Below are 21,207 nucleotides of genomic sequence, written 5' to 3' on the forward strand. Positions count from 1 at the left end.
GAGCTACCATGCGTGCGGGTAGCAATCGGGCGGTGCAATATTTTGACCTTGACCGTTATACTTCGTGTGTTAATTGCTATGCGCGCATCGTAGGGGCCAGTCATTAGGTACGTGAGTTGAAGGGAGGATAGTTTATTTAGCTACGTCTCTCCCGGCTGCAATAACAATACAGTTGAAGTTTTTCAGTTTTACTTATAAACTTATTTTAGCGTTAAGAGGTGCTAAGGGGTGCTTAAATAGCTGTCACAAACATCACCAGTTTCCTAGTTTAAACCTTATTAAGAGGCAAGATGGCGGGTTTTGACTTACAGCTCATCGAGTAAATTTGTGTTTTAACTAAGCATAGCTTTGCGAAATATTTGTAAGTTAGACCTATAATGTGTAACGTGCGTGCGGCGCAGGGTGAAGCACGTGACGGTGCTGCTGTCGGAGTCGGAGCGCGAGTGCGCGCGGCGGTGGCAGCTGAGCGAGCTGCTGAAGGCGGAGCTGCGGCGCGCGCGCGGCGCCGACCACAGCGCGCACAACGCGGAGTACATGAAGAACGTCACGCTCAAGGTTCCACCACAATGTATTCTATGTTCTGTGTTGAGGGGCGCCTATTTCCGCACTTGGCCTACGACCTACTATGGTAGGTCGGGTTGTTGTACGTGACGTGCCGGCTATGGGTCTAACCAGCCTAACTCCTTCCAGAAGTGCGGGATCTTTCTGGTTCCTACACAGGCCTTTCGGAGTGACCCCGGTGTACCACAATATATTAACTTTCCATTGTTTTCCTCTAGAACTTTGTTCATTTCTTTTACATACGTTTGAGAATCTCGAAATACCTATATACAGATTTTTATATATATTTTTAATTTAACTTACAAAAGAATTAACTCTAAATTAATACTGCAAAATTATTCAATAAAAAAACATATTAAAACAAATATTTGTTACTGTAACAGTTTTTGACACTGCCGCCGGGTGACGAAAGAGGGCGTTTGGTGCCGGTACTCCAGAAAATTTTAACTCTGACACAAGAGGAGACGCAGAAAATACAAGCCATAGCCAAAGGTACACGAACATATTTGGTTTCGCACTGTATTCTAAAATAGCCTAATCTGAAAGCAATGTTTGCCTGAGAATCGATCCCTCCATAAGATAGCGCTAGTAGATATAAAAATTAACCGGAATTATTTGTGCAATATGTTTGAACATGTGTATTGTGTATTGCGCCGACTCCACATAGGAGTGGTTAACTGGGCAGGTGAAGGAGGAGTTATGATATTGTTTTAATAATTCGCAGGTATGGATCCAAACCCAGGCAAAGGCTGGGGAAGCTATCTACCATGGCCGGGCAGCAAGTAACCAGCAATATAGACGCATATTGACATTATCTGTGATCAAAATTTTGACATACTTTATTTTTTGTAAATTTCCGATTTGTCACGGTATTTAACTGTATAAAAGTATAGAGATTTTAATTTCTAAATGTATTTGATATAAGTTATTAAATTCTAATATTATTTATATTCATATAGATATTAGAATATAAGTAAATGATGGGTTCGCGTTAATACTTCCCGTTTATCGTAATTTATAACTGAATTCGCTTTTAATTCGAGATTTGCGTATAAGTAACCCAATATTATAATAGAGGCAACTCTTGTTTAATTTCAACTTACATATGTAGGCTGTTAGATCCTTTTAAACATTACTTACTTTAAAGTTGATGCACAGTCTAATATTTTACAGTATAAAGAAACTCTCCAATATTTTTTTTGCCACTTCCGTATATACATTTTCCATTTCGAGTGTCCATAAAAAAATCCAAACGTTTGATAGTAATTATTGAACAACTAAGTACAGATAAGAAAAGGTCTAGGGAACATGACCTCGTTATAAGCTACTATGCTTACATGCACAAGGGAGCTAATGCATATATATGGGTTGAATTCGCGAAATTAGAATATCTTATTAATAGAAATTATTTTCTTTTTAATCTGTAAGAAAATTATTATAACAGGATGTGATTATTATCGAAATTTCCGAATCACGTTCTGAGTTCATGTACATTTCATATTAATTCCGCTAATATGTGATTCATCTATCCTTGTCTTATTAATGAATGTTTGTTAGGGATTAACGTGTGAGCTGTTAGCGACTTTTAAAAAAAAATTTGACACATAGATAAGCTACCTAAGCTACTATTATTTCAGTAAATTACAATTACGCAGGCCGCGCCCATACCATAAATAATGTTAATTTTACTTATTTTTTTTAGTTTTTTGCGTACACTAAAGGGAGTATTACCGCGACCGTATCGAAATAAAATAAAATTGTAATTATCACAAATATACACGATTTATAATTATTTATAGTTCTAGTTTCTAAATCATTTTCTATAGCCGCTATCATTTCTTAATTGCAATAAATGATAAAACTGGTAATTATTTTAAAAATGACATTTGGCATTTTTATCTAAATTACGCAACTTTGATCAATTATTTAAACGAGTTGCAAACATGTAGATTACATAATGGATTAGTACTAATTGTTAGACTTGTAAACGTCAGCATTATAATAATTTTTGTGCGCCGGGCATTTTGAACATGAACATTCCGTTATAGAATTAATAAAATTAGTCCTAATGGAAAAAGTTATTACTCAAACTTTATTAGTACTACACTTACCTACGTAGCGTGATTAATGTAGCTTAATACAAATTGTACTCATATTACATACTTCCAGAATACCTGACTTGAAACATCATTACAAATGGTTCAGTTTCCCAATTAAACATTTTGTACTTATTTTTTCGTTGCATCATGGTGCCAAATTAATTATGATTACGTAGGTAACTGAAAGCCGGCTCATCCCTTGTTTATCATATTTTTGACATTCTTCAAATAACTTTACATATCGATAATATTGTTATGCCTATTATGTTATTATGCGTTATAGGAAATATATGAAAACTAGAAATTGTATACAATTCTTAAAATTAACGAAAGAACAAAACTTGCCTAAAACGAAAGATGAAACCAGAATGAAAATGCCTTTTCATTATAGTCCTCGATGGCATAATCGGGTCACATTATGAATTGCTTTTATTTGTCACCGAAATGAACTTATTAGGAAGGTCCCTATCGTGGTAAAAAATTATTACATCAATATACCCAACCGAATGGGTAAAACTATGACGTAGCTAGGTAAGGAAGGGTCCAGGTGCAAGAAAACAAACTAAAATGGTGCCATAAAAAGTATATTGATTCAAAATTTTTGGAAGATTGAACACCGATAGGGATTTTTGCTGTACTCAGAATTGTTATAATATATTGAGTTTTATTTAATACTTAAAGTCTTGACACAAACAGTGCCCACATTGCAAATTTTTCGGATATCAAGGAATATAATCAATTAATTTCGCATCACTTAGATTTTGTCTCGCGGAAATTCTATCTGTCTCTAAATTTACTGCCCATTACATTACGGAGACTGGCAAAGTAAACCCCTATTTCCATTACACTTTTGTTTATTATCAAGTAAGTAAGTAAATAATTAATATAGACTACCTTGGTGATCTTATAAATTGTACGTATGACCTACTTAATTCAAGATTAAGTAAATTTATGGATTTCAATATTGTTGCATACTTAATTGACGGCATAAGATGTATTTATATATTACGAATAATTATATACCTATCGAAATAAAAGCTACATAAATAAATCTGTCTTTTATTTACTCAATGGTAAATAAGGTTTGAGTAGTAGAAGCAAGTTTGAATATCCTTTGCCTATACAAAAGACAAACGTGATTGTAAGATTATGCCCGTATCAAACTGTTAAACAGTTTAGAATACTGTTTCCTGATAGCTCATTTAATCAGTGACTACAATTTATTATACTCGCCGCATACATTATAGCGATGTCGTGCAGAATTAAATAATAAGTATCCACTTCGACCGTCTTGCGTCTCCGTGATGCAGACAATAGAAATAGGTATATTATTAACCATTCATTCCATTCATGTTATTAAATGTTGCTGAATTATAAATTATATGATATAAAACTATAAACTTTCAAATAGTCGTCATAAGTATTTAATTGCTCGTGGTTACGAGAAATATTCCTGAAAAAAAATATTCAATAGTATTACATTACATAATATGCAAAACGAAATAGATTTTTATGAAAAGGGTTAATTGCGGATACTAAGGTGTAGCTGGCTGGTGCATATTAACCTATCAAGAAAAAATACCGCAGTTTCCGGTTTTTGAATAACTGTATGAAATTTGGTCATAAATAATAGTATTTGTACAGTAATGCCAAATATTAAACCTCAGTAAATATAATTTACATAGATTTATTATATTGTTTAATTGGATTTGTAAAATTACAATAAAAATGTATGTCATTTGATTTTATTGATTGCATTTCCCGGGTAAACGAGCTACGGCGCATGCTCGACAAGCTCTCGGAAAATTCGTCTCTGCGGCTGCAAAGGTGAGCTCTTCTTATAAATTTATTGTTAAAAGTGCTTAATCTTACCGTTATTTTTAAATAGTGTGTTACAATCGTGCTTTAAGGTTTTGCAGATCCGTTAGATAGTATATTTCGCAAAATTTGTTCTCAATTTCATAAAGGTATGCGTATAAATGCTACTGCCGGCTTTATGATATTTAAATTACGCAATTTTTTTAAAATAAGGCAATATACTAACAATTATATTTTAAATTGTAGCCAGTTTCTAATAAATTATCTGAAATAATGAAATCTGTATTTCACTAACTTGTCAATAATCGAAAAACGTGAAATGACATAAGTAGCTAAAAAAATGTAATCTTGTCCAAACATTTCATTGTATATTTTTTCTCATAATATAAGTAATTATTTTAAGTAGCTACATATTGTATTTATTACATAGTCGATAACACTCTTTGCATAAGCTAGCCATTCACGGGTAAAGTAAAATGTCAGCTGTCTTGGCAAAATCCTATTTTATTAAAGAAAATAATTCATAATAAGAGAGACTCAAGTATGCACAAGATGGACGCAATGGAAAGAAGCCATGTGCGTTGGTCGCTTATGCTACGTAATGCGACATGCGATTTCTAATTTTGAAACATACTATTTACAAATACATAATATGGTTAGAGGCACTTCTATAGATCACATCTTCTAAATTTAGAGTGAATGCACTCTGTGACAGTCGATACAAATTAGCACATTATATTTCTGCACTTTCTCCAACCTTGGCACTTACATTTAAAATTAGCAGAGTAATAAAATTTAAAAATTGTAAGTTTTGTTTATAAAAGTTCATTATAATTCATGTTTTTTAGATTTTGATATGTTAAAATATAATTATCAGCATCCCAAATATCCGTTACCCTATAGCCCTAATTATTATCTTTGCATAAATGTCGGCAGCGTACGTAGCGTACGTTCATTTCCTTTATACTTGTGTTTATACTTTATAGGCGGTGGTGATCGTTTGAGGTGACCCAATTGTCCGTTTGATTTTTCTTATTCTGCTACACTCATTAGCAGCAATGTATGCGAAATTTTTAAATGCATGCCTTTATATAGTATTATCTTTTAAACAAATTGTTTCGTGTGATTGTTTATTCAAAAGTTATCACGTTGTATTTGAATGCATCTTTATGAAAATGGATGTAATCTGGTACATGTGTTTTGCCATGATATTGATCGAAGTGTGCAATATTGCAAGCGCAGGAACCGAAGTGAGCTATTGTCTATATTTGGAAGGATAGGTCTGCTGTATCGATGTCCCGGACGTCCTATGTCTCCTGTGCGCACGCTCGGCCCGGCGCTCTAGGGTGCCGGAATATTGCGTCTATGTAATTCAGTCGTATACTTGATTTGCTCGGTGCATTATCGGTGCAATCGTAAGTAAATGTAGTGGTTCATATAGTATATAATCACACCTAGGTATTTGAAGAGACTTAACAGTCTAGTGAATTTCTTTTATTACATACACTTTGCGGCGGTGTACCTATACACTTGATATTAGGTAAAACGTGACTTAGTAGAATTGAGAGTGCCGAGCCGAGATTTTCCTTGCGCAATTTTGATTTCGGTTTGCAGTATTCCAATTACGCAATCTGCTATTCATGAACAATTTTTCAGATTGTCTTATTCGAAGCTCATATTTTTTGTAAACTTTATACATTCTCTGTATAGGGTCTTGTTATATTACCTTACAAATAATGAATTGCTATTGAATCACAAATTCGGTCTGCCCGCAGGTTTGCATTTTTTAATTCGCATCTCCGACATAAGGATGGGTAAGGAGAAGACTCATATTAACATCGTCGTGATTGGTCATGTGGACTCCGGCAAGTCTACCACCACGGGCCATCTCATCTATAAGTGCGGTGGCATCGACAAACGTACCATCGAGAAGTTCGAGAAGGAGGCTCAGGAGATGGGAAAAGGCTCCTTCAAGTATGCCTGGGTACGTACACACTTATAACATAGTGTCAAGGCGTCGATTTTTCCTATAATGAGGAGCTTATCCTGTAGCATAGAAGTTTCAACAAAAAGTAGTTAAAACAAAATAGGGGAGTAATTCTTCTAATTCAAAACAGATTATACTTATTAGGTTACGTATTCCGAGGGTCACCAGCACATTTTATATACCTTAGATTTAAAATTGTAATCTTATCTAACTAACGATTAGTTGAACCTTGTTTATAAATTAATTAATGGGATTTGGCTGTTAATTAAATTCCATCATTATTAAAAATGGTAGGCACCGATAAGTAGGTACTTTACGCATGAATTGTAAAGAGCTCCATTGAAATAGTTAAAATCTATAGGTGTTGGACAAGTTAAAGGCGGAACGTGAACGTGGTATCACGATTGATATCGCTCTGTGGAAGTTCGAGACTGCGAAGTATTACGTGACTATCATCGATGCGCCCGGTCACAGGGACTTCATCAAAAACATGATTACTGGCACGTCCCAGGTAGGTAAAAAACAGTTAGGAATTGACTTAGTCGTTATGCCTTCAAACCGCTTTCCCAATCGTTATAAAAAATTAACTGAATGTTTTGTGATGAAACGCAACACACCGATAATTAAAAGGTCAATGTAGCATTTCCTCCAAAGAAAATTGTATTTAGACATGGCTTATCAGTAAGTTAAAAAGCGCAGTAAAAATATGTTTGTCAGGCTGACTGCGCAGTATTGATTGTGGCCGCTGGCACTGGTGAGTTCGAAGCCGGTATCAGTAAGAACGGCCAGACCCGCGAGCATGCGCTCCTCGCCTTCACTCTGGGGGTGAAGCAGCTCATTGTGGGCGTCAACAAAATGGACTCCACCGAGCCACCTTACCACGAGGCTCGCTACGAGGAGATCAAGAAGGAGGTCTCATCTTACATCAAGAAGATTGGTCAGTATATGCGAATTTCTTTAGATCACAAAAGCGCGCTGTGTTATTACCAATTGGAGCAGTTGCGAAAGAAGTTGAGTTATGCGGTTTATGAGCAAATTATTGCAAGGCCGGTTTGTGGTCTAAAATGTATCAAGTCAAAGATAATTTAAACATCGGGATAGGGGGCGCCATTATTTTTGTTATATACGTAAGTAGAGATACATAATAGTTATTTCAACAACAATAAAGGCTTTTGCTACCTACTTTCTCTGTTATTAAGGAGTTAGGAACAATATTGTTTTTCAATTAGGTGCGGTATTAATGTCAGTAAGTATGCATATATGCAAGTACGAGCATTGCCGGCTTTCTACTCAGGGAGAGCAAGTCTCAAAATTTTGATCTAGGAGGAGCGGGGTAGCGGTAGAAAATTTTTAAATAGGTAGGGCCCTTAGTTGAACTCACGTACATACACATACATACACACTTTTAATTTAGAGGGGTGGAAGGGGTCAGCAGCTCTTTCCTACTCCTCCCTGGCGATGATTATGTTTACAAGTTATCAACTGTAAGAATCTTGACTGTGAAAATAAATACGCAACATCGTGTTCAGTAGACTTGAACGCAATAATTTGTTACAATTAGGATACAACCCGGCGACGGTGGCGTTCGTACCCATCTCGGGATGGCACGGCGACAACATGTTGGAGTCCTCCGACAAGATGCCTTGGTTCAAAGGTTGGACCATCGACCGCAAGGATGGCAAGGTCGAGGGCAAAACTCTCATCGAGGTTAGCGAATGTTTAATACTAAGTACATTATGGTGCATTTAATGCTTGCTGCGATTGATTCAAATCAACATGTTCTATAAATTGATAACCACATTTATTATTAGGCTCTTGACGCGATTCAACCCCCTTCGCGGCCCACCGAAAAGCCGCTGCGCTTGCCTCTTCAGGACGTATACAAGATAGGAGGCATAGGCACCGTGCCCGTAGGTCGAGTTGAGACTGGCATTTTGAAACCTGGTAAGTGAATGTTCTTAGAACAAAGATCTTTGTAGTCTTATAAGGGCAAGCTACATGGAGCTGGTTTTCTAACAGGCATGGTGGTGGTGTTCGCTCCGGCCGCAATCACCACTGAAGGCTCCGCCTAAAGGCGCTGCTGATTTCACTGCGCAGGTAAGGCGTATCTTTGAGGCGTATTTAGTTGATTCCCTGAGCGAACTTTATTTTTATAATTTTTTTAAAAACAGTGAAATATGAGTTAAATTTGATTTATTGTAATAGACCCGTTTTTAAGATTTATATCCAAATGTAGGTATATAAATCGATTAGAATTTCTGTCATATAAAAACCTTTTTAGGACATGTCTTTTTTCTATTATTTTTTATTCTTTTGTAAAAACAAAAAGAGGTAGGTATTTTAGCTAATTTTCTCCTCCAATACTATGTACATGTATACAAATTACGCATATTTGTATTACGTAAGTATAGCTACATAAAAATTCAAAAAGTTTTTTTTATATTTTTTCAATTAATTAGAGTAAGCCGCTACTGAGCGGTGTTAGTTCCAAAAATCTATTTCCGTTTTGATCGCACGCGAATTATACCTAAATAAGAGCGGTGTTAACGTTACAAAACTTAGGACAGAACTCGTATTTTTTTTCTTGTCCCTGTTAAGAGAAAAGGTTTATTGGGATTACGCGGAAAAGTTGGTGTTTCTTGGCCTACGGCAATCTTGTGTTAAAACAGAAACAAACCTGTTAAGTACCTCCTTCAAGTCTGTTTTCTGCTAGTATTACCGTCCAGGTCGAGTTGGCTAATTCTACTCGTTCAGCTCATTACTTGCATAATACTTACTGCGCAGTTGGTTCGTTGCAAAAATAATTTAATACAGTTTTATTGCCTAATACCTACGTATTTACTTATTACTTATGTAATTATTTCAAGTATTACTAAATTCCTAAAAAACAAAACATTCCAGTTTTCTAAATTGGCTATCAACGGTTACGTAAAAGACAATCTGTTTGAAATACCTGTGCCCTCATTACTTCGGTAATCGTTAACAACTTGACCCAGCAGGCGGCACCTGAGCGGAGTGCGGGAGGCGGAAGTTTCCCGATCTACCAATTGTTCGGTCGATAGGTCGTGGCCTCGCGCGCGCTTTCCCGTGGACATCTACAAGCGATAGGTCAACTTGCTTGCCGACTGCTATACTAATAATAGTTTTTTTCTTACCTAACCTGCGTCGGGATGCTATGCAGTTATTTTTTTTGGTTCAAATGCTTTTTTTTGTGGAAGGCGAAATATGGGTTTATAATTTATATCAACATTTGGATAATTATGATGTAAATGATGTAGGTGATTGTGCTGAACCATCCTGGTCAAATCAGCAACGGGTACACTCCGGTGCTCGACTGCCACACTGCTCATATTGCTTGCAAGTTCGCTGAGATCAAGGAAAAGTGCGACCGTCGTACTGGTAAAATTAGCATTTTTGATACCCAACATAATGTTTTATTTATGAATTATTTTTTACGAGGTATTAGACAAGATGTCTTTGTAAGTACTATCAAAACAAACAAATATATGGGAATGACATATTAACGTAGCAAAAGATATGCCATATGACATTCCCATATTTTTTTTTAATTAGCAATTGTAGAAAGGCATCTTGTCTAAAGCCCAAGAACAGACATACAAAAACTGAATTATTAACGATAGGTAAAACAACTGAAGTGGACCCGAAGTCCATTAAGTCTGGCGACGCGGCCATCGTGACGCTCGTGCCGACCAAGCCGCTGTGCGTGGAGTCGTTCCAGGAGTTCCCGCCGCTGGGACGCTTCGCCGTGCGCGACATGCGCCAGACCGTGGCCGTGGGCGTTATCAAGGTTTGGATTCTTAGCTCTCAACAAATATTTTCTGTATGTGCTGCTACGCTACGTTTCCATAATAATATATTTTGTCATTACAGAGCGTCACGTTCAAGGAAGTGACTACTGGAAAAATCACCAAAGCCGCGGAGAAGGCCCAGAAGAAAAAATAACTATGGGGCTCTCTGAAAAAAGTGTTGCATAAAGTAACCATCGTCTTATTGGCAACACCATCGCCAAATTCTTCTGTCCCTTTTAATGTGTCCGCTCCCAATAGTGAGTCCTGTTCGAGCCCTGCCCAGCAGGCTGCAGCCGGCGCAGCGCCGCGTGGGCCGCAGCCTCCGCTCGATGGTTACTACGCATCGCGCACGCCCCCTCGACTCCCATCGCCACTGTGGACTCCTCGTGTACGACCCCCCGTAGCGCCTTCCCTACATCGGAGCTTCTTCACTGGTGACATCATGCTCGTCTCCTACATATGCATTTATCATAGCACGATATTCTTAAAGTTAGTTTGTTTTAGTTATGCTTATGTGTTAAGTTTATATTATATTTGTGATTATGTTAGGCGTAAGTTACTCTCCAAGTTTGAGTTTCCGTATCTGAAAGCTCGTTATGTTCTATTTTTCCATCGCAAGGAATTTAGAAGGAAAGGTAAAGGAGTTGTTGAATTTTTAAACCGTATCCGTACATAGATCTCGGCGAAACGCTATCTATTTAGATTTGTTGATATGAATATTATTTTTTATATTAAATCTACTATCTTCCAAAATTTTAATGATTGTGTATGACTTGTTTGTGTTAATTATCATATTTCGGAAAATGTATACCTACTTGTAAAAACTGATAAGTTAATGCAATTGTAATTATTGAAAAATATTTGTGTTTAACAAGGTTGAAGATATTTATAATGGTCACCATCGCGTAGTTAAGGCATAAGAGATTGGTTGTAAACCAATAGTAATTAGCAGTATGAGTAAAGCGTTAAAAACGTTTTGATATGAATTTTTGAAACTTTGTAAGATATAGATAATGTAATTTTGGTTCCTAGTAGTGGTATTATTTTCAAACGATTAGTGAGTGAAGGTTTAAAGGTTCAATATGTATCAACTCATATTTTTCTTAAATGAATTAGAATTTCTTGAATACGGAAAATAATCTCAACTCATTTTAAGCTGAACACTACTTTGTAATTTCAATAATTTTGTATAGACCTTGGATCCTGATAAAACCAATAAAGAAGCTACTGGTACAAAAACGTGTTTTATAATTATTGATGAATTCATCCTAAAGCCAGTGAATTTTAAAATGGGGCAATAAAGGCAGCTTACCACTGTAATTATCTTACCTACAGAAATATATTCGTAGATATGAGCTTGTCTCTAAATTAACTAATAGCAAAATTATGAAGACAATTTTACTTTTAAAATCATTACCCATTTGGAAGCAAGTAATCTGGCCATGATCCGATGGTCATATTTTGATTCTTTTATGAAAACTTGAATAACAGCATTGACGACATGTCCCATAGGCCATAGCATTCTTACGTAGTATTTGTATTCTCTTTGCATAGCATGGATTCAAAATTACAAGTTATTGTGAATGCGTCTTTTCTTACTTATAGAACACTATTTAGATGTTGCTCGCGGCTTCACTCGCGTGAAAAGCCTTTCCCGCTACAAAATTTCTTGTCATTGTAGTGATTTATAATGTGTAGCGCATAAGTACGTACGACGCCAGCGCTATCTACTTACAAAATCATATAGAAAGGTCAAGTAAGTATTCCCCACGGAAACAAATTATCGGGAAAAAAAGTAGCATATAATATGTTAATTCTGGACGTGGTCTATCCGTGAGGTAAATTTCGTCCAAATCTGTTCAGCTACTGAGTTTACTTAAGGCGATACCTCAAGGTCCATTTTCATACATTTTGTTTCGGCTTTAATCTGATATTTCTGCCTTTAAAATTTCGTCATATTAAATTTTAAAGGCCGAAATATCCATGATTATTAATTATTTTTACGTTTTTCTTTCAACTGCGAGAACTAATCACTAACTAGACGTGAATTTAAATTCTTTACTTGCCAATACTTGTTTAGTTACCCAGATTAAAGGCGAAACAAAATGTATGAAAATGGACCTTGAGGTATCGCCTTAACAAACATTTTTAAAAATCTTCGCATTTATATCTAATACTAGCTTTTGCCCGCGGCTCCGCCCGCGTTATAAAGTTTTTCGGGCTAAAGCTTTCTGTTATAAAAGTCACGCTATATATTTTCCCGGGAGCCTATGTCCTTCCCAGGGTCTCAAACTGGCTCCATACCAAATTTCATCTTAATACGTTGGGTAGTTTTTGAGTTTAACACGTTCAGGCAGACAGATGCAGCGGGGGACTTTGTTTTATAATATATTTTTGTATAACTTTTTAAGAGGAACGATCCCGTCATACATCATTGTTGCATAACTTTAACCGTTTACGCAGCGCACGCAACGGAAGCTCTTATAACTAATAAATTTTCCCCGTTTTTGCAACATGTTTCATTACTGTTCCGCTCCTATTGGTCATATCGTGATGATATATAGTCTATAGCAATCCAGGAACAAAGGGCTAATCAACACAAAAAGAATTTTTCAATTCGAACCGGTAATTCCTGAGATTAGCCATTACTGCTTCGCTCCTATTGGTCATAGCGTGATGATATATAGTCTATAGCACTCCAGGAACAAAGGGCTATCCAACACAAAAATATTTTTTCAGTTTGAACCGGAAGTTCCTGAGATTACCGCGTTCAAACAAACCAACAAACAAACAAACTCTTCAGCTTTATACTTAGTCTGGCCATAAATACTGTTACACTTAATTATAAAAAAATATTACATTTGAATTTCGAATCTGTCATTTTTATACGATTGTTCATTGTGTTTTCTCATTTTGGCGCCAATACATTGTAAAATATTTTGCGATATTAAAATGGTGTGGGGTGATAAAGAGAACCGAATCGCTGTGATAGCATTACACAAAGTAGGTATGGAGCCAAATGCAATTTTAAAACTCTCCATACACTTGGTATTAGTAAAATGTTTGTGTACCGGGCTATTAATAGGTACAATGAGACCTCCTCTGTTTGTGACAGAAAAGATCTGGCCGTCCACGTAGTGTTCGTACGAAAAAGGTGGTCAAAGCAGTAAGGGAAAGAATTCGAAGAAATCCTGTCCGAAAGCAAAAGATTTTATCTCGGGAAATGAAGATAGCACCTAGAACCATGTCGCGTATTTTAAAAGATGACTTAGGACTTGCAGCCTATAAGAGACGCACTGGCCATTTCTTAACTGATAATTTAAAGAAGAATAGGGTGGTAAAATCGAAACAACTACTGAAGCGGTACGCAAAGGGAGGTCACAGAAAAATTTTGTTTACGGATGAGAAAATTTTTACAATTGAGCAACATTTTAACAAACAAAATGACCGTATTTATGCTCAAAGCTCTAAGGAAGCTTCCCAATTAGTCGACAGAGTGCAACGTGGACATTATCCGACTTCAGTGATGGTTTGGTGGGGTGTTAGCTATGAAGGAGTGACTGAGCCATATTTTTGTGAAAAGGTATCAAAACATCGGCACAAGTGTATCAAGATACCATTCTTGAGAAGGTAGTTAAGCCCCTTAACATCACCATGTTCAATAACCAAGTATGGTCCTTCCAGCAAGACTCGGCGCCGGGTCATAAAGCTCGGTCCACGCAGTCTTGGTTGGAATCGAACGTTTCGGACTTCATCAGAGCTGAAGACTGGCCGTCGTCTAGTCCCGATCTTAATCCGCTGGATTATGATTTGTGGTCAGTTTTAGAGAGTACAGCTTGCTCTAAACGCCATGATAATTTGGAGTCCCTAAAACAATCTATACGATTGGCAGTGAAGAATTTTCCCATGGAAAGAGTGCGTGCTTCTATTGATAACTGGCCTCATCGTTTAAAGGACTGTATTGCAGCCAATGGAGACCACTTCGAATAAGCTTTTTATATTTTTAATTGTTTTATATTTATGTATTAAACTGACACACTGTAAAAGTAATAAATGTTATTTGCAGTTAACAATTTTCTTTTTTCTTTATTACAATATTTATGGCAAGACTAGGTATAATAGTATAGATTAAGCTACGATGGGTTCCTGGTCATATACGTTTTTTTGGTATATTGCTATTATATACGTCTATAAAAAATACTGCGTAAGAATAAGTCTGTCGCTTGGGTATGTCATCCCTACACATTTTTTTGAGGTCTGTTGGCGTTAAAGATTGTTGAAAAGCGTCTTGGCTACAGCTCTTGGAGTACTTTGAAGATATTATATTGAACTCAACGCACAAAAAATCGTAGAAATCGGTCAATGTCTAGACGATGTAGTAAAAAATTATGGTTGGACAAACCAACGTAAAAACAAACGACGCACTGAGATTTTTCATTTTTTGGAGTCCGTTAATGTTACCCTGAATTATCCAATGGAGGGAAAAAAGAAATACCTATCTTACAATATTATGACTTGAGTACGCCATTACGTACGCTTTTGCTCATTTATTGTGCCTTATTTGGTAACCAATTTTCATATAATTTTCCTGAATTTATTATTGAATAGGTACAGCTTACAATGAATATTATCAGTGACGGCTCTGATTGCTAGGCCGTTTGTTTCAACTAACCTAACAATTATCAAATTTTATACTTGAAAACCAGGCTGCATGACGTATGTTATTGCATTTTCGCATTGGAAAAGAAAACATATAAATATCAGTAAAATGAGAAACTTAATACAGACTACGTAAAACTAGGCAGTATGGTTGACTATAGCCGGTCTGCTTAAATAAAAAGCTAAATGACATTGACAGTGACGTTTGATTTGACAGTAATGTGTTCAAGTTTCCGGCTCTGGTTAATTTTGCCGCTGATATTTACTTTACAACACCAACCAGTTGTTGATAACGAAACATGATGACGTGTGCTTTGCCGTAAGTGAAAGTAAATTATTAGTGGTAGGAGTAATACGTGTAGGCCTTCAATATCGGCTGTGTATTCATACATCTGCAGTCTCGCGCGTGCCGTGGTTTAGTTCGCTCGAATTTTTTGTTACGCTCTGCTTCGTTTACGATGTGTGGAATTTTTGCGTACATTAATCACCTGACACCTAAGACCCGGCGCGAAATATTAGAATTGCTTGTAAATGGATTAAAACGGTTGGAATACCGTGGCTACGACTCAGCGGGCGTCGCCGTTGATGCCGCAGACCAAAAGGACATAGCTGTTGTGAAGCGAAGCGGTAAAGTAGCCGCACTCGAAGAGTTGCTACAGGAGCGCAGCGTCGAGTTGTCTGTAGATGAGTGTGTGGAGTCACATTGTGGAATCGCCCACACCCGCTGGGCGACTCATGGTGAACCAAGTGCTGTCAATTCGCATCCGCAACGTTCCGGCGAAGACAATTCGTTTGTTGTCATCCATAATGGAATCATTACAAACTACAAGGAAGTCAAAACTTTCCTAGAGAACAAGGGATACTTTTTTGAATCTCAGACTGACACTGAAGTTATTGCTAAGCTGATTCATCATATTTATCACCAGCATAAGGATTACAGTTTCCACGAACTAGTGGAACAGGTAATCCAACAACTAGAAGGAGCTTTTGCTTTGTGCTTCAAGTCACGTTATTTCCCAAATGAGTGTGTTGCAAGTCGCCGTGGTAGCCCTCTTTTGGTGGGCATTAAGACTGCAGGCGTCTGTCCAGCGACCATGTTCCCATCATGCCTACACTAACAACAAGGCTACCAGGGGTGGTGCCACCTGTGCCCGGGTGAATAGCCATGCTCACTTCGAACCTGAAGAAGAAAGAGATGTGGAATATTTCTTTGCATCTGATGCTTCAGCTGTTATTGAGCATACCAATAGAGTACTGTACTTTGAAGATGATGATGTTGCTCACATCAAGGATGGTGTTCTCAGTATTCACCGCATGTCCAGCAGCAGCAATGATCCCCATCAACGTGAAATTTTGACCTTGAAGTTGGAGATTCAACAAATAATGAAAGGCAACTATGACTATTTCATGCAAAAGGAAATCTTTGAACAACCTGAATCTATTGTCAACACTATGAGAGGGCGTCTCAACTTTGCCAATGGTACTGTCACTTTGGGTGGCATCAAAGACTACATCCCTGAGATTAAGCGTTGTCGAAGATTAATGCTTATTGGGTGTGGAACAAGCTACCACAGCGCAGTAGCTACCAGACAGCTACTTGAGGAATTGACTGAGCTCCCGGTCATGGTTGAATTGGCTTCAGACTTCTTAGACAGAAATACACCTGTATTCCGTGATGATGTTTGTTTCTTCATCTCTCAATCAGGAGAAACTGCAGACACGTTAATGGCTTTACGGTACTGCAAGCGTCATGGTGCCCTTATTGTGGGTATTACTAACACTGTAGGAAGCTCTATCTGCCGAGAGTCACACTGTGGTGTCCATATTAATGCAGGTCCTGAGATTGGTGTTGCCTCAACTAAGGCCTACACGTCACAGTTTGTTTCTCTGGTCATGTTTGCCCTAGTGATTAGTGAAGACCGTATTTCTCTACAAAAACGTCGCGCCGACATTATTGAGGGTCTACACGAGTTAGACACTAAGATTCGTCAAGTACTTGCCTTGGACAAAGAAGTAAAAATTTTAGCAGAAGATCTTTACCGTCAGAGATCTCTACTTATCATGGGTCGTGGATACAACTTTGCGACTTGTCTGGAAGGAGCTCTCAAGGTGAAGGAGTTAACCTACATGCACAGCGAAGGTATAATGGCCGGAGAATTGAAACACGGACCCCTGGCTCTCATTGATGACTCCATGCCAGTTATGATGATTGTTATGCGTGATCCAGTTTACACTAAATGCATGAACGCACTGCAACAAGTAACGGCACGTCAAGGTCGTCCGATCGTCATATGCGAAGAAGGTGACACTGAAACAATTGCGCTCGCTTCTCAAAGTCTTCAAATACCTAAGACGGTCGATTGCCTACAAGGAGTGCTAACGGTTATTCCTATGCAGCTTCTCGCTTATCACATCGCTGTACTTCGTGGTTGCAACGTTGACTGTCCACGTAATCTCGCAAAATCGGTCACTGTAGAATAAAAATTGCCTACTAACATAGTTTAAATATCATCTATTGACTATCTCGCGCAGCTGTCTGTAAAGCACATTTAAATTTTTTGTAGGTGTTAGAGATGCATGTTCTATTTGACTTTTGTATCTGTTTGTACAGTATGTTTGTACTCTAGGCGTTTATAAGATCAAAAGGACCAAAAGGTTACGATGTACCTACGTTTTGTTGATAGTTGTCATTGGTGGGAGGTGGCATATTGTTACGTACGTATGTGCCGCACGTCTCCGACTCACGTATCTGCACTTTCACGTCTCAATTAAAAACTTGAACGGTACTTAGAAGTAATTGAGTAATCGTTAGTTTAACGTAATTAATTAGATTTACGTAATTTTGAATTTATTTTATTTTCTATCCTATAAAGTTATGAACATTCCTAAAAAGTCACAATATACTTATACATACATTGCATTCCATTGTATCAGTAATCTGATATTACGTATTACGTACTACTTATATGGTTTTTAAGAATCATGTTATGCTGCAACGTCAAGGTCATGCCTTTCGCTTTCGCGTTCTATAAAGGCTCTTAAAAGAAACTTGCGTTTAGTTCAAAGCTACCGAATGACAAATAAAATATTGGGTCAAAACAAGAGAACCGATGAGTGTTTAAACATTGTTTTTCTTTATATTATCGCGAAAATCAACTGTAGACTAATAATGTATACTATATTGTACAATGTTTGTGTTGTTCGCTAAAAGCTTTCGCTTGGCTTATGAACCGAGACCGACAATGACCGAACTCGTAAGAATATTATATTGTTTTAAAGAGGAACATTTTTTGTAAATCGTTTCGAAGAAATGTTTATCGAAGTCCGATGGCGGGCGCTTGATACAACATGGATAGGGTACACGATGCTTGCAATGCGATATGTTTATCATAGGGGTGTACCCTGTTATCAATGTTTTAATCGTAATTTAAAAAATATATTTCTTCAAGTACGCCGACATAATGATTAGTTTATAGGATATGGTTTATCAATATCAGATTATTCGTGTTTCATTAAATCTGTTTTCTTAGAAATCTCTATATTGTTATTGTATAATTAATATATTAATGTAATATAAATATCGTACCTATTAGTAGTAAAACATCACATTGTTAAGTATGTGTAATATTTTTATAGGAACTGTACATAATTATGTATGTTTATTACTATCAATTGAGCGCAATTTACTGCGACCGTTTCTAAAGTATCAAGTAAGTAGAACTATTACATAAGTAAGTAATGTATTAGACAGATATTATCAGAATACGCAATTTATTTACTTAAATTACCTAATTATCTGCGCGACACAATGTAAATTTTTAATTCTCATGTTATACCTCTTTTTATCACATAATTCTGGACATGTTATCATTTACTTTGTCAAATTTAACCAAGCCCATCCAGCGGTTGGCGGTTACTTCCAATAAACCTAGAAAACATCTTCACGATCATAGCAATTTTAGTATTTAAGTACTAAAATTATAAGGAACCAGGTTGTAAAATTTGTAGATAAAATATAGAAACAAGAAAAATTTGATAAAAACCCAATGTATCGATATCGCGTACCTAATTAATTTCAGTTGTATACTGATAATGAAATCCTATTAAAATGAAAATCAATATAAACCGGAAACATTTTTATGATTATTGAAGATAGTTGAAGCATCTTTATGACTAAGAAACGCTAATATGCCGATTTGACGAATAAAAATGTTATATAGTTCTGAATCAGCAGAGCTAAAAGTAACTTTCAGTTCAATTATATTTATACCTAATCGCCACGTAATAATGAAGTATGTAAGTATGTCCAAGTTGCATGTTTCTAAACAGTAGACTTAATAGATGTTCCATGAAAGTCAAATCAAATAATTAAATAAATATACTGTAGGTAAAATTCCTAAAATTTCACTAATACTATACATACCTCGGTGAAATTGTTGATACCCCACAAAACAATAAAAAGAAATAAATTTTGTCTTCCCATATATAATAATTTAGTAAGATACTATATAATAATTAGATTGTTCAAAAATTGCATGTTGCATAATTAACAAATTTGAGTAAAGTATAACAAACGGCAGCTCTACATAGTTGGCTTGCATGCAAGAACACTCTCTATGTTGCTCTGGGCATAAGGAAAAGTAAAGCCCTATCGAAAGTTACCTCCTGTTTGGCATCTTCGAACGCAAATTTAGATCAACCTGTTTCTATCTATTTAAGATTTTTTTCTAAATATCCTTACCTAATGTGTCGACGTTTGTTTTTCAAAAATCGGAGCTATAATTAATTAATAAGTTCTACCATCATCAAACCTGCAAGGGTGAGTTAAAAAATATTATTGAATTATTGACACATCTTTGTCCCGTTTTATATATAAAATTTTCCCAAGTTAAGAGCTAGTCAAATTATTTTTAACTTGGAGAAAAACCGATTGTAATCTAAATGTACGTATTTTTTATTACATTGATATGTGACTACAATACCTTGCATTTGTACTAAAATATGATACTCAACCAAGCATTTTCATTAAGATATTAATTATTATTTATTTCACTGTGTTTTATAAAATACAGTTATTATCTTTCTTGTATACATATCAATGTTTTCGTGTATTCAGGATACTTGTTTCTCTATACTTATCTTGGAAATTGTTTAATCTAATACAATAGTTATATATGTAATAGTTTAGCAAGATAGTATGTGTCCTAGTATGTTTTATTAAATAATGATATAAGTAATATAATTTCAATGTACTTACTGTGTAAATTTTATGATTATGTTTATAATTTTGGTTTACTTTACGAGAATGCAATATTAATGATCTGTTTAACAGAAACGTCGCATTAGAGCTTTTATATTTGATTATAAAATTATTTTTACTTTAAATATAATATTATTACGATACACCGTAGTTTTATTAATATAAATTTTCTTAAAATAGGTACGTTATTAAATTAGCTCACGATTGTTTATAAACTGGTAATACTGAGTAGAAATTGCAGTTAGGATTTAATATCACTAATGATAGCCGATGGGTGTAATGATGGCCATTTATTTGCCTACTAATTACCTACTTCAAACTGGAACACAGCAGTGTTTGCAGTTTGCACCCATGTTGGGAAATAAATAGACATGCATTAGTACGTACACAAATTTTTTGAGTACAAGACTCCTACTGTCTACAATATACTTACGTAGTTTGTCGCATATGCTTGTATCTTTGGGTACGTATAAAGCTGAACGGATTTAGGATAATGAACGTGAGCATGTCAGGACATCGCAAGGTACTGTAAATGAAGGTCGGTCAAAAGTTAATGAAATCTGATGTCAGTCTTTTGTATTCGCTTTCAAATAAAATGCCATTATTTTTTCTTCTTGTCAGAGCATGGTGGTGCGGTCTCGCCACCACTCTAATCAAACAGGTCAATGTGTGACCACACCTTAATTTACAACGTTGGTTGACTCTGGGTGACACAAACAGGCACGTAGTATCATAAAAAACACATTATTAAGTATTCTAAATTACTTGTGTGGGCATTCGATTGTCTGACCTTCAGCTTGATAAACTTGTTCGAGTGGTTCCAATTGGATAATTTGAATATTTTGCAATGTTGAACCGTTATGAAATCTCTATGACAATGCTTGAAAATACAATTTCGTGTAAATGTGTGAATTATTATGTATACCTACCTAACAGAACGTTACATAAGGCCTCTTGGTTATGTACTAAACATGTGAAATCAGCAACAGTGGATGTCTCCAGACGAAACATTTA

The 21,207-nt window shown here is 36.2% G+C and overlaps 1 protein-coding gene, 1 long non-coding RNA gene and 1 pseudogene across 2 annotated transcripts; all 3 read left to right on the forward strand.

Moving 5' to 3' along the window:
• The first annotated feature begins 365 nt into the window (after positions 1-365).
• LOC119192351 lies at positions 366-3,711 on the forward strand. The gene is made up of 3 exons (XR_005113626.1): positions 366-555; positions 945-1,053; positions 1,286-3,711. It is a non-coding gene; the product is annotated as an uncharacterized LOC119192351 (long non-coding RNA).
• Positions 3,712-4,544: 833 nt separating this feature from the next.
• LOC119188426 lies at positions 4,545-11,513 on the forward strand (annotated as a pseudogene).
• Positions 11,514-15,186: 3,673 nt separating this feature from the next.
• On the forward strand, positions 15,187-19,692 carry LOC119192350 (glutamine--fructose-6-phosphate aminotransferase [isomerizing] 1-like). Its single transcript, XM_037446169.1, is given in 3 exon segments — positions 15,187-16,004; positions 16,007-16,045; positions 16,048-19,692. Coding segments are annotated over 3 exon segments (2,019 nt in total). The 5' UTR covers positions 15,187-15,391; the 3' UTR covers positions 17,415-19,692.
• The last annotated feature ends 1,515 nt before the right edge of the window (positions 19,693-21,207 follow it).

This window comes from Manduca sexta, unplaced genomic scaffold (assembly GCF_014839805.1).
Source record: "Manduca sexta isolate Smith_Timp_Sample1 unplaced genomic scaffold, JHU_Msex_v1.0 HiC_scaffold_2656, whole genome shotgun sequence".
In the NCBI taxonomy this organism is placed as follows: Eukaryota; Metazoa; Arthropoda; class Insecta; order Lepidoptera; family Sphingidae; genus Manduca; species Manduca sexta.